Below are 12,486 nucleotides of genomic sequence, written 5' to 3'. Positions count from 1 at the left end.
TATCTACACAGGTTGGAAGGAAGCTCCAGGAAAAAGAGCACTGGCTTTAAAGTAATTAAATTTTTTTATAACTTAATCCAATAGGACTCCAAATTTACAGTATTACCAGCTAGCAGTGCGCTGCATTGGCAAGGACAGTTATCCCCCTCTTCTGAACTTCACAGAAGAGTTAAATGTTTTTTGAAACAGAAGAGTTAACTGTCCTTTGAGACCACATATATTAGGATTTTCTTTTAAGCACTGTTGCAATATCTGAAACTGCTCAGATATTGAGAAAAAGACATTGCCCAAGTAACTTTGAGGTGGATTTTTCTAAAGCTTTGGGTGGTCATTGGATTCATTTGTGTGCTGCATTCCAAAATTCCTGGCAAATTTCTTCCAGAACCCTTTGTGAAATTCAGTACTTTCAATGTATCTATATACTTTGATGGCTTCATAAAAATTACTATCACTAAGGAAAGAAACAATACTTGTGAGCCCTACAATTAAAATTGTACTAAATAATTAAATGTTTAATACTTGATTACAAAGAAAAAAAAAAAAGATTTGCAAGTTTTGAGTGAATATTGCTGAATAAGATAGTCTCAGAAATAAATAGTTTATGAGGAATAGAAAATTGGAACAACCATATAACAGCAACCACACTGATATACATTTCTGATTTGTTAACTGCTCTAGGGCCAACTTTGATAACAGCAGTGGAGAATTACAGTAAAAGCTTTGCCAAAGATCCTAAAACTATAATTTGTGTCAAGAAATCTTTGTGTGTTGATGGTGTTTTCTTCTTTTTTTCTATTTTTTTTCCTAAAAAGGAAAGAAAAAAACCAACCAAACAAACAAACAACAAAAAAAAACACCTCACCCTTGTGCTTATGAAAATTTTAGTTTCCTCTAAAAGATTATTTCCTCTGCTTCAGGAAGTTGACAGGCAGCAAACCACTTCTAAATCAAGCTGCAAGCTGGTACTGCAAAAAGCAGAGTTTATTGGTACCAGACATTTGCAAATAAGTAATTGACACTCATGCTATAACAATAAGCAATTCCAAAAAAAAAAAAAATCCCAGGGAGCTGCCAGAACAAACAAATTTGCAGTGAGCTCTATCCAATGCTATATCCATGAGGGTCAGCGGCATCAGTGGTGGTCAAAATAACAGCTCTGAGACCAGCTGGAGTTCTGTAAAGAGCAGTCATCTCCTGCTTTTGCCTCTTCCTTCCTTCTGCACTGACTTTCAGTGGGATCCCTAGGCACAGGCAGGCTCTGACTTTTAGCAACGTTATCCAAACAATGTGCCTGAGTCCAAAGCCTCTGGAATTACCGGGATTTGGATGCACAGAGGACCAAGGTGAGAGGCATACTGCTTCCAGGGGAAATAGGCTCAACACCTCAGTCTTTAAAGCACCTGGGTCACTAAAACATGCCTCTCTTTGGGTCAGTATTGTCAGGTCATGGCTCAGGAGCAAAGAGAAGGCATTTGCCCTTCCCCTGCTCTTAATTATTGTATGGGTTACCATTAATGTTCACAGTGTTTCCAATAGCATCTAACTACATTTTGAGGTAGGTTGCCCCCTGTACCCACTGTTTCAAGCTTTGGGCTTGTTCCCACCCTTGCCACCTTCAGCTTTTTTCGTGCTTTCCCCTTACCTCCTGCATTTTTGCCACAAGCAGGGCTGTATAAAACTGGCAGAGCCATGAGAGGGCTGCAGCTGACATCTGGGGCTTCTCAGTAACTCATAGAAGCCATGTAAAGTTGAACCTAAACAAATGGTAAGAATGGATACAGGGTCTGTGTTGTACTGGTAGTGGTGGCCATGCAAAAAACTGTATTAGCTGGTAAGGCACTTGAGCTGGAAGTCTTTATCTCAGTGAAACACTAGGATTTAAATGAGGGAGAACAGACCTTGAAGCTAACTCTGTTTCTCCACCCCTGTCTACTGCAGCAAAAGAGAAATATCATACTTCAGACTGGTGAACAAGGTAAGAAACCATAACTTTATTATTAGTGTGATTTAAAACCAAACTGAATGATTCCTTTGTGTACACTGTGTCCAGAGCAAAAGAAACCCAAAACAACTACTTTCCCTTTATCAGGAACTACAGGTAAGGTTGCCTGGGTGAAGACGAAGTGTTTGTTTTTTCTCCCTCACTGTGGGCAGTTATTTTCAGAACAGATGACTGACAATCCAAAGAACTAGATTTCTTTATTTTTTAGAAACGTGGTCTTGGTATTACATAATTTTCTTAGCAATTAAGTTTTTGAAACTTAGAGGATGATCTCAAAATTCCTAAAAGCCAGAGCTTAGACCCTCTGTTATATGAGTTTTTCCTGGTTTTGACCTTCAGGATCTCTTTCTTAAATGGCTTTCCTAGAAGGAAAGCAAATTGGAAGGGACAAAAAATACAAATTTTCTTTGATACCACTTACTATTGCTAGTGGGGGTGGTGATGTGGGGCTCTAAAGTGAAAGGAGAGAGGGCTGGTGACAAGGAATTGTTTAGGAATGTCTATTCTCAGCCTCTGCCCAAGACCTTTATGGTGTTTGGTGAGGGTGTTTTTGCTGTTGCTGAGACAATGACCTGGAAAGTCAGAATATGCAGAAGATGGCTTAAATTTCAGTGAATTTCTGGCTTAGGTGTCAGATGCTGGATGTATGCTGTTGAAAGTGTTGTTATAGAAATAGATAAATCTATTTTAGTTGTTTTCATTAAAAAATGTTTAAAATCATAAATACTATAGGTTGCAAACAACATGAGACAAAGCAAATAGTACAGTAATAGATACACACCCACATTTATAATGTAAATCAAATATATGTAGTTATAGTGTAGAAATCTATTATTTTTAGAAAAGTAAATAAGTATTTCCAAAGAGATGTTGCATTGTTGAGGCTATTCTAGGCTAATAGGAAAATTATTTGAATTGTTCAGCAATAACATCTTGTGTACTTGTGTCATGACAGCAGATTTCTGAAACCAAACTCATTCTCGTTACTGAACCAAACTCATTCTTAATTCCCATGATGAGTGACACAGTGAGTGAGAGCAATTATTCCCAAATTTAGCTGTTCTTTTATTCTCAAACTGATGTATATTTCCACAAAACACTGTCTGACTGTCTTCTAGGCAACCAAAGTTCAGTCTTACGAAACTGCTTGCATGCTACTCTGTTCTGCTGTGTGGCTCAGTATTTGTGATGGGCAAGGAACTGCCTGCGCCTATTGTTTTTGTTCCCAGATTAAATCTCTGAAGGCTTTTTCAGTCTCTGTTGAAGTCATTGGGCCCTGAAAATGCTCACAACTTTATTATGTTGAGGTTAAAAGTGTTGGAATTTTCAAAGGCCTACCAACCAAATATTGCAAATGGCAGTAGCTAAACTTTTTCATTTTATACAATCACTCGTGTGACTTGAAGAGCATTCCATCCATCAAATGCTCCATCTGTTGGAGCAAAAGTTTGCCAGAAACAACTACCAGGGGTATCAAGACCATTGCTCAATAACCACAGCCATTATTTTGCAATATTTATTGTGCTCTGCAGGAGTTTTCCTGGGATCAAAACTTGGCTGGTTTTATGAACAGTATTTGCAGTTATGCCACATGGATTGTTTCATGTTATTAGAGCTGAATGCTGTAAGTTGCCATTTCGGAATTGCTAGTTATAGATTTTGCAGGAGTGCACTTGCATGCTGTAGCCTCTACCAAAATCCTGTGTAATTTGAATACCATCTTTATCCATCGTGAGTCCCTCTGGTAAGTATCATTATCCAGGAAATGTGTCTGGATATCTTTCCTAGTTAATCTGGTTGATTTTATATTACACAACCAGGTGCATTATTTTCAAAAGGTATTCTTGAGTGGTTTTAGGTGTAAACTGACCCAAGAGAAGCATACAGGTAGTTGTCACTTAAACCAGTTTTGTAGAAATGATGTAGGGGGATTTTAAGATGACCTCCATGTTTTTTACCAAAACTCAGCCTACACACAGACACAAGTACAATCAGATGTTTTTACTTGGATAGCTAAGATATACAAGGGTTTTTTTCAATTGATTTGCATGTCCTTCTGTAAAGAACTACTCTTAAGCAGCAGGTAAGGAAACGAATATGGGTAAAATATTTGAGGAGGAATGTGAAAGGAAATTTAATATATTTAATCTTATTATACATTTTTCTACATTAAAGTCAACAGGCTGCAAATATATTTTGCTACAAAGATTTGTGTAAGAAATATCTCTATAAGAAAATACATCTCATTAAACATTTCCTGTAAATAAATTATCCCAAATAACTGTGTTTTGAAGAGCAAAATGGTGGGTAGGCCAATAAGAAGAGTTTAAAAATGCTGGGGCCCCATTTCTGCAACCCCTCTGCTCATGCTGGTTATCATTTTCTTTTATATGTAGTGACAATAAGAGCACTTGAGTTCTTCTTCTGAATATGTGCTGTGTCAGTGTAAATAAAACTTGAAAAATTGGTTCCTGAACTTTTTTAGTATCTTGAAATTTCTGAGCCTTAGTCCTGTTCCAGTGACATTGGAAAATGCTGGAGTAAGAAGACTTGTTTCCAGTGGGGGAAGAGGTGTCTTCTGCTTTAGACTCTAATGAAAGACATGGGCAATGAAGCTGAGGTCTGTGTTCTAATAAGAAAGGCTGAATCAAGTGGTGTAGCTAAGCTAAAGCTTTAAAGCATCCCATTGTTGGAAAAATGTGTCAGGTAATGGTGACGTGGTCTTCAAAGTTAAACTACATACTGGCTTACCCATGTTGTGAAGAACTGAGTAAACAGAAAAGTCTCTTGTATTACAGAACATGAAAATGGGTAATTATAAATGGGTAATTACAACTTAGCAGTAGGTCAATTATAGAATCAGACTTCTTTAAAGTAATATCAGTCTCTTTACCAAAGTTTATACATAGGAATATTTGCAAATAAGTAAAATTTAAAAAGTTTGAAAAGACCTGGAAGACAAGTCAAGGGACAGAGGCTGTCCATTTTTTTAACCAGTACACAAACAACATAGGGTTGGCAGCTGTTTCCACAGTCTATATATTTCTATCATCCCTGGCAGAACACTCCAGAGTGAGAGGACATCAGTTTCAGGCTGAATACATGCTGGAGGCTGGTATGCTATGACATCACATGATGTTTACAAGTGGTCATGCCATCTTCTTACATCCTCTTCTGTAGGAAAGAAGGTGCTCACAAGACCCAACTTCTCTTTCTTTGCTGTCTTGAGAACAAATCCATTATACTGCTGCAGAGTGCCATAAAATGGAAAAAATTGAGTTTGTAGCAGTATGCTCAAAACACCTCAACAAATGCTGAGGCGTTATATGTATTATATTAAAACAGCAACAGAGAAACAACTTCAAAGCTCTTCATGTTAAGCACTTCAAGACTGCTGTTTCTTTCAGAAATGTCTATAATGCAAGAATGCTTATGCAAGGAAAGTATATTTAAGACTAATGAGGAACTGCCTGTATATAATTCTGGATTCAGCATGCACACATTTGCTTCATCTGTTCAACTCAACATATCTTAGCAGTGAACTGAGGCAAATATAAGTGATTAGGTGCCTTACTATGACTTTGAACTATATAAAGCATTTCAATTTACCCACATATAGGAAACAAAACCCTGTTAAAATGTCTCCTCTTAGATAAACTGCTGCTCTCTTGAAATTTTGAGATGGACAATTTTCATTTTCTTCATAAGGGCCTGCAAAATATAGCACTCTTGTCCTGCAGGAGTGCTTCCTTGCTGAAGTGTCAGCCCTGAATGATGAGGGCATGTGGACATTCACAGTAACTTTATTTCCATTTCTCACACCTGCAATGTGGCCAATAATGTGTTGACAGATGAGTCTTCCTGGCATGCACTGCTTCCTATAGGAGTAAAATGTATACAATTTCTGTAGAAAATCCTTACTGTGCTGCAGACCCACTGTAGCCCTAACACTGAACCCCTGAAACATCATGGGACAGCACAGCAAGGTAAGTGACATTCATTTCCACTCTACTTGTTTGCATACTAGTATTTCCACAAACTGTAGAATTATTTACAGGAGAACTGCGTGGTAGGTGAACTCCAGCTACACTTTTGTTTACCAGCAGCTCAAAAAGAAATGCATTTGGTGTACTTCTACTCATGCTCTGTTACTTTAGCCATTCCACTTTCATTTCCAGTCCCCTTTTTCCACCATGCCATAATGCATTAAACACATAAAGCCACAGTCACTTCTTACTGTCTTTCCAATTTTAATTCAGATCTTCTGGCACACATGAAGTCTTGACTTAGAAGAGGAGGTTGCATCTTTCCATACTTTACAAGACAAACCCTTGGCACAGTCACATCGTTGGAAAATCTCCAGTCCATGGGACCCTTTCTTGCGCTGTTTGGTGCACACCTCCCCCTGATGCAACACAGGCTTGCAAATTTTGGTCCAGAAATGGCGAGCACAGCAGTGTCCCTCAATACAGTCTGATGACCGTAGGCAGGGGTCGCCTTCGTGCCCTAAAAAGAGCAACCAAATTATTTTATCTCATGGAAAAACATGAAAGTACAGATTCAGTGCAGACTTATGCAAATGAAACTGAGAAAAAGGAGAAGTGATATTTTCACCTGTGGCTATTCGAAGGATGTAAACACAAGATACTAATTAGGGAGGTTCAAAGCAAGGGGTAATGCACGAGACTTGCCGTAAGATTTAGTGAGGAGAAATTCTGCTACAGGATTGTAAGCAGAATTACAAGTGTTCAATTACATGGCTGTTACAAGAGGAGGATGTCTGCAGTCTTGCACAACTGATAAAATGATTGTCAGTCCACATCTGATACAGAGAAGAAAGCAGATGCTGTTTCAATCACAGGAACTGTCAGTTGACATTACATCACTTTCTCTGAGTCATGCTGTGAACTCTCACAATAGACATTCACTCCCTGTGAAATTACTGCCTATTTCTGGTTTCCACTGCTGTATCTTAACAGCACTGACATGATTCATGACATGAAGGAACAGAGCAGTCCAGTCCAAATGTGATCTTACCTTTTATGTGTGACAGCTTGGATCGGGACCTCCCCATGTTGTGCCATCCCAAATCCTTGCTTGCATAATGACCATTCTTCTTGTTGCGTGGCCCTTCTAGCGCAGGGATGTGAGGAGTAAGGATGCTTTCAGTAACTGGTATGCAAATACCTGCAAGGAAAAGACAGCCATGCAAAGATTCGAATAAGAGGAAAAGCAGCTGAGAGATGCACTGACCAGGTCAGAACAATGAAAGCACTGGGGTTTGGCCTCAGTGATGCTCAGCTCACACAGAGCTGAATCACACATTCACCTCTGGTTTCTGGCACTTAGCCTCACCACAGCTCTGCTTCACTAACTGTCAGACGATCTCTGTCACTTTGGCTTTATGGTCTGAGCCCCTAGAGAGCTCCTTACAGACATCTCTCTCCAGTCTCCATGGGAATGCAAACAGGATGGTTATAACCCTCCCCAGGCAGAGTAGATTCAGGATTCATTAAGTCTCTGTTAGTTCCTTAAAATATGACTTCTGTGCAGTCTTCCAGTGAATCAAACCACACTGAATGTAGAGCTGCGATTTTAGGCAGCAACATTTTTTTTTTCTCAACCACAAACTATAAGAAAAGACTGACAGTATCTGTGCCCTAAACATAGAAATACTATTAGAGGAAATCAGGCAGAGTAGAATGAAGTCGACAACTAAGTTTTCTTGGCTTAGAAAAATAAGTGCTACCACCCAGAGGAAAAGATACAGTTGCTAGGCACACTCATAGAAACAGGTGATGTCAACAGACTGATTTTCTGCAGAGCAGCCCAGAGGCGCAGCCGTACCGTTGTTGCAGCGGTTCCCGGGGCAGCACATCCCGTCCCGGTGGCAGCGCTTCTTCTTCCTGCGGCACATCATGCACGCAGACGTGGCCTGGTGAGGGCTGTGGCAGTACCGCCCAACTTCACACTCCTTGTCGTTAGTGCAAGGATAGGCCTGGGGGGGAACAGAAAGGTTTACAGTGAGGCACTCCTTTGCACAAGGAATGGATGCAGCCCATAGGAAAATAAAAAAAAAAACAAACAAACAAACAAAAAAAAACAACACACCACCAACAAAAAACAAACCCAAACAAAAAACAGGAAAACAAACTACCACCAAAACCTTGAAAATAAAACAACAGCTGAGGTAACGATTCACAGAGCTAGGGATGCAACTAGGGATGTGCTACTGCAGCCATACAGCAATCTTCAAGCTCACACAACTACTGGTCATTGCTTAAAAAATAAGGGATAGAACTTGCTTGCTCATGGTTTCATCTTTCCTTACCTCAAATGTATGCAGGGACAAGAGATTCCATATTTTCATGGATTCAGGGATCTGATTCATAGGCAAGAACTTAAAACTCCACAATGAACAATCAACACAGCCCTGAATGCCAGTAAAAATACTGAAAACATACCCTCCAATAGGTAACATTTCATTTTAAAGTGGGATGAGGCATTTTTACTTTGAGAGCAGTCAGACACACTGGTTTATTATCAATACGCTCAGTGTTGTCACAGTGAGTATCTGCATCACACTCATTCAAATGTCCGTAACTGCACCACTCACCCCTGGCCCACACCAGTGGGACTCCTTGGAAATGAACAAGCATCCACTGGTCAGCATTTCACTTTGATAACCTTTCATTCACTTATGGTCTTACTATACTCCTTAAACTTGCCACCTGCTAAACAACACCCTATGGTATGCAGCATGGAATATATTAGAGAGCACAAAATATCTTGCATATATAATTCCCTGCAAGCAGATACACGGGTATGCAATTCTTCTTTATTCATCCAACACAGGAAAACAGACTTTAAAAAAAAAAAAAAAAAAAAAGGCACTGCATTCTTCTATAAAGATATAGAAAATTTTGTTCTTACAAAAGGAAAAGAGAGGATCCTTGAAGAGACAAAATAACATGCACTGCCACATTCCAGGATGCTTTTTGCTGACTCCCACACAGCTACAACTATGCTATCTGTTTGAATCTAATTTTACTGCCTATTAAATTAATTACAGATTTTCTTTTCCATTCCTCAAAATTATTCTTGAGGAATTTGTTTAAATAAAAAAAGATGACAATAAATTTTGTGAACTTTCTGGGAAATTACGTTTATACTTCCTCAACTAATTTTCTCCAGTATTTCAAATAAATCAAACTATTGCTTTTCAAAACAATTTTGCAATTAGTTGTTTACCCCAAACAAAAAGCTCAACTGACTAATTTCCAGTGTAGAATGATTAGCTTTCTGTAATCATATTTGAAATCAAGACTTATAATCCTCTCAGAAAAGAAAAACTTGGAGGCCTTTGACAATTCATTTTGAAAATTGTTTCTTTAGATGGAGGAAACTCTTATCTATCTTCATGTCATTCTGTTGAGAATCACATAAGAAACGAGGTCTAAGGAAACCAAGCAATTTCTCTCATATCAGAAGTGGGAGGGGAAACAATGCCATTTCTCATATGACTTCATGAGTTGGTTTCTTTGTCAAAATTTACTTTACAGTACCAAAAGTGCCAGCTGGATATTTCCCAAATTTGGAGTAATCTGAAATATGTGGAAGTGTTTTAGCCTTAAGAATGAACATTTCCTCAAGAGGATGAAATCAAAGAAGGCCAGGACTTTTAAGCTAGAAGTACCAAAAAGAGACAAATAGAAATACCTTTTTGGTACTTTTAAGGCACAAACAGATTCTACTTATTCTAGCAAAGTGGAGCTAAAGTGCTCTTCCCTCAATCTCATCACTCCTGTCCCTCATTTTTCCAAAAATAATAAATGAAACTGACTTAAAAATTATTATATAGTGACCATAAAAGTAAGACTTCCCTGATTTAAGTGATATCTTACTAACCTAAGGTTCTTAGCTTCCAAAAATGAAAAAAGCAATTTTACATAGACTTGTGCTTGGTTATACTGCGTTTGGAAAATACTAACTCTGCCAGCTGGAGGAAATGCAAATGAAAAACAGATAGTCTAGCTAAAACCTGGAGATGAAGGCATTTTAGACCCTTGTCTGTCATCAAGACCTTCATAACCGCATCTTTTTTCCAATATGGGCATGTGGCATACACCTGCAACTTGTCAGCAAGAAGCCTACTTGCAGTTTTATTTTGGTTCCTCAAATAGCTTCTTAAAAAAAAAAGTTGCCTGATCCTGAATGGTGCTAATGAATGCTCTTACATACCATATCTAGAGATTGTTTTACTTTTGGCTTTTAAGCTGAGTGACATGGAAAAGATATTTTAAGATACACATCTAATTGTCAGCTCTTAGCTCTTTCCTTGAGAATGGTAAAAGTAACAAAAGACAACTTCAAAAATTGCCAGGGAAATCAAAAGAACTCAGCCTTTCTTCCCAGTCTAGAGCCCATTTCTAAATAAAAATGATACTTTTGAATCACAATAGGCCACAACTGACCTACCTAAGGCAAACAACTGCAGCACATCAAAAAATAAGTCTGTTACATGTAGTTTAGACAATAACTAGCAGGTCCACTCAAAAGACCAGCTAACAGCCAGTCATACAAGAAAGCCTCTTGCAAATGCCTGCTACCATAAACTGTTTCGATCTGCTAAAAATCACTATCCATTTATAGCTTGGCTATCAATCACAGGGACCTTGAAACAAAAATGCCTATATAGCCTTGCGTCTGTTTCTTAGTCACTAAAAATTCATTAGAATAGACATAATTCCTGCTCTCAGCAGAGTAATTTCTGTTGCTGTGTAGCATTCATTATAGAAACATATAAATAAAACAAAGTAATATATTGTGTACTTAGCCTTGGCTAGCAGTAGGGAAATGCATCCATAATTATTCCTGTGTTGTCAGTTGACTCAATCTAGGTATACTTCTTCTTTAAAATACAGGGTAAAGGAAACATACTTGCAAAAATGTGCATGTTAACTATTATCTATACATAAGTCAAGGTTTTCAAAATCTCCTACACCACAGTGCCTGGACAGAGTCTTTACGTTCAGAGAATTGTAGGGAACATTTCCTATATACAACACAAAGACACAGATCAGTCCCAGATGGAGAGGGAAGAAGCAAGCTGTAAACCAGCTCTACTTCTCCAGAAATGATAACTAATTCTATTCTATTCTATTCTACATCATCCCTCCACATTCTTCAGCTATACATATCATTTTCTGGTTGTAAATCTCCATCCACTAAACACAGCTTTGATATCATGGGAAACCAGATGAAACTGAGATAAAATATGTAGCACTCCCTGAAGCTGCATTTAAACAATCTTATTTTTTAATCCCAGTTACAGGCAATCAAGTCACCCATAGCATGACATAAACTAGATTTGCCTGTGATAATGAATCACATTTTTAGAATGTGCTGTCTGATTAAGGTCATTGTTTGCTGACATGTTTTTTCCTGAGCCATTCCAAATTGTTTTTTATCCTTGTATAAAAGATACTGTTGAATCCAAAACTGTACAGCAAAGGGATTTTTGCAATGTTGGAGGATTCAGGATAGATGTTGAAATGGGTGTTGCTTGTGCTGTGCCAAAATGTCACCCGCATCACCACCAAGACTAACCTTTACCAGTCAGGTCACAAAAACACAGAGATGTTAAACTTTTCTCTTGGAGAGAGAGACTATTCCTTCCCTTCTGAATTTATATTCAAAATTCCATTAATATGTGATAGAAATACTCAAAGAAAATTATGCAGAGGATAGAGGAGAAAGTTGAGGATTTTTATGAACAAGTCCTTCCAAGCACTGAAGATCATCTTTTTTAAATTAACTTCCCAGGAAGGCTGCATAAAAACTGCCTACATTTTGCGACTTAGTGGGTAATGTCATTCTCATGATTTGAGAATCATGTAGCAGCGAGGTTTATGTTTACCTTTGCCTGCCCCTGTTGACAGAGGAGCTCTTACCCCTTTTCTCAGGACAATGACACTTTCTTGATATTTTTGCTGGAGTCATTTGCTATCACACATATTTTATAGGCACCACAGAGTTTCACTGCAAGCTGTAGCAATATTAAGTGGTGAGACTGTTGTGCTAAGAAGTCAAACAGTTTGAGTGTCTCTGTCTAGTACTGTAAAACGTAATGGAGAAGCACTCCAGGGGGAGAGTAAGACAGACACTGTAATGTGCTGAAGGGTGATGAGACTGATGGCAAACATACTTTACTGAGCTTTGGGAGATAAGGTCTTGAATTTCAGCATAGCCTCCAGCAAATATTTGAAGACAATATTCCCAGCCAGTGTCTTGTTCACCAGGCTCTCATCTGTTCATATTATGATGTTTCATTTGTTTTTATGCTGAAGTAGCCCACACTGTACTATCTAACCAAGTCAGTGAAAGACAAGAAGAGTCACTGGCATTTTTACCTAGGCTGTGTCATCACTTATCCAGCACAAGCAGTTGAGACACTGCTGACTTCAGACCCACCTTCAACACTG

At 38.5% G+C, this 12,486-nt stretch overlaps 1 protein-coding gene across 3 annotated transcripts in view; it reads right to left on the bottom strand.

Annotated features, from left to right (window-relative positions):
• Window positions 1–2,848: 2,848 nt before the first annotated feature.
• The window catches only part of DKK2 (dickkopf WNT signaling pathway inhibitor 2), a 46,672-nt gene continuing 37,034 nt past the window's right edge, over window positions 2,849–12,486 (bottom strand). For all 3 annotated transcript variants that reach the window (XM_083861972.1, XM_083861971.1, XM_083861970.1), the window contains 3 exons: window positions 7,850–8,000; window positions 7,040–7,189; window positions 2,849–6,508 (listed from right to left, as the gene is read on the bottom strand). In XM_083861972.1, coding sequence (XP_083718098.1) covers window positions 6,258–6,508; window positions 7,040–7,189; window positions 7,850–8,000 — 552 coding nt within the window. In that variant the 3' untranslated portion in view covers window positions 2,849–6,257. The remainder of the gene's footprint in view (window positions 6,509–7,039; window positions 7,190–7,849; window positions 8,001–12,486) is intronic.

The sequence above is a fragment of the Zosterops lateralis genome (assembly GCF_965231275.1).
Source record: "Zosterops lateralis genome assembly, chromosome: 5".
Classification (NCBI taxonomy): domain Eukaryota; kingdom Metazoa; phylum Chordata; class Aves; order Passeriformes; family Zosteropidae; genus Zosterops; species Zosterops lateralis.
This window is presented reverse-complemented; position numbering and strand designations above follow the sequence as displayed.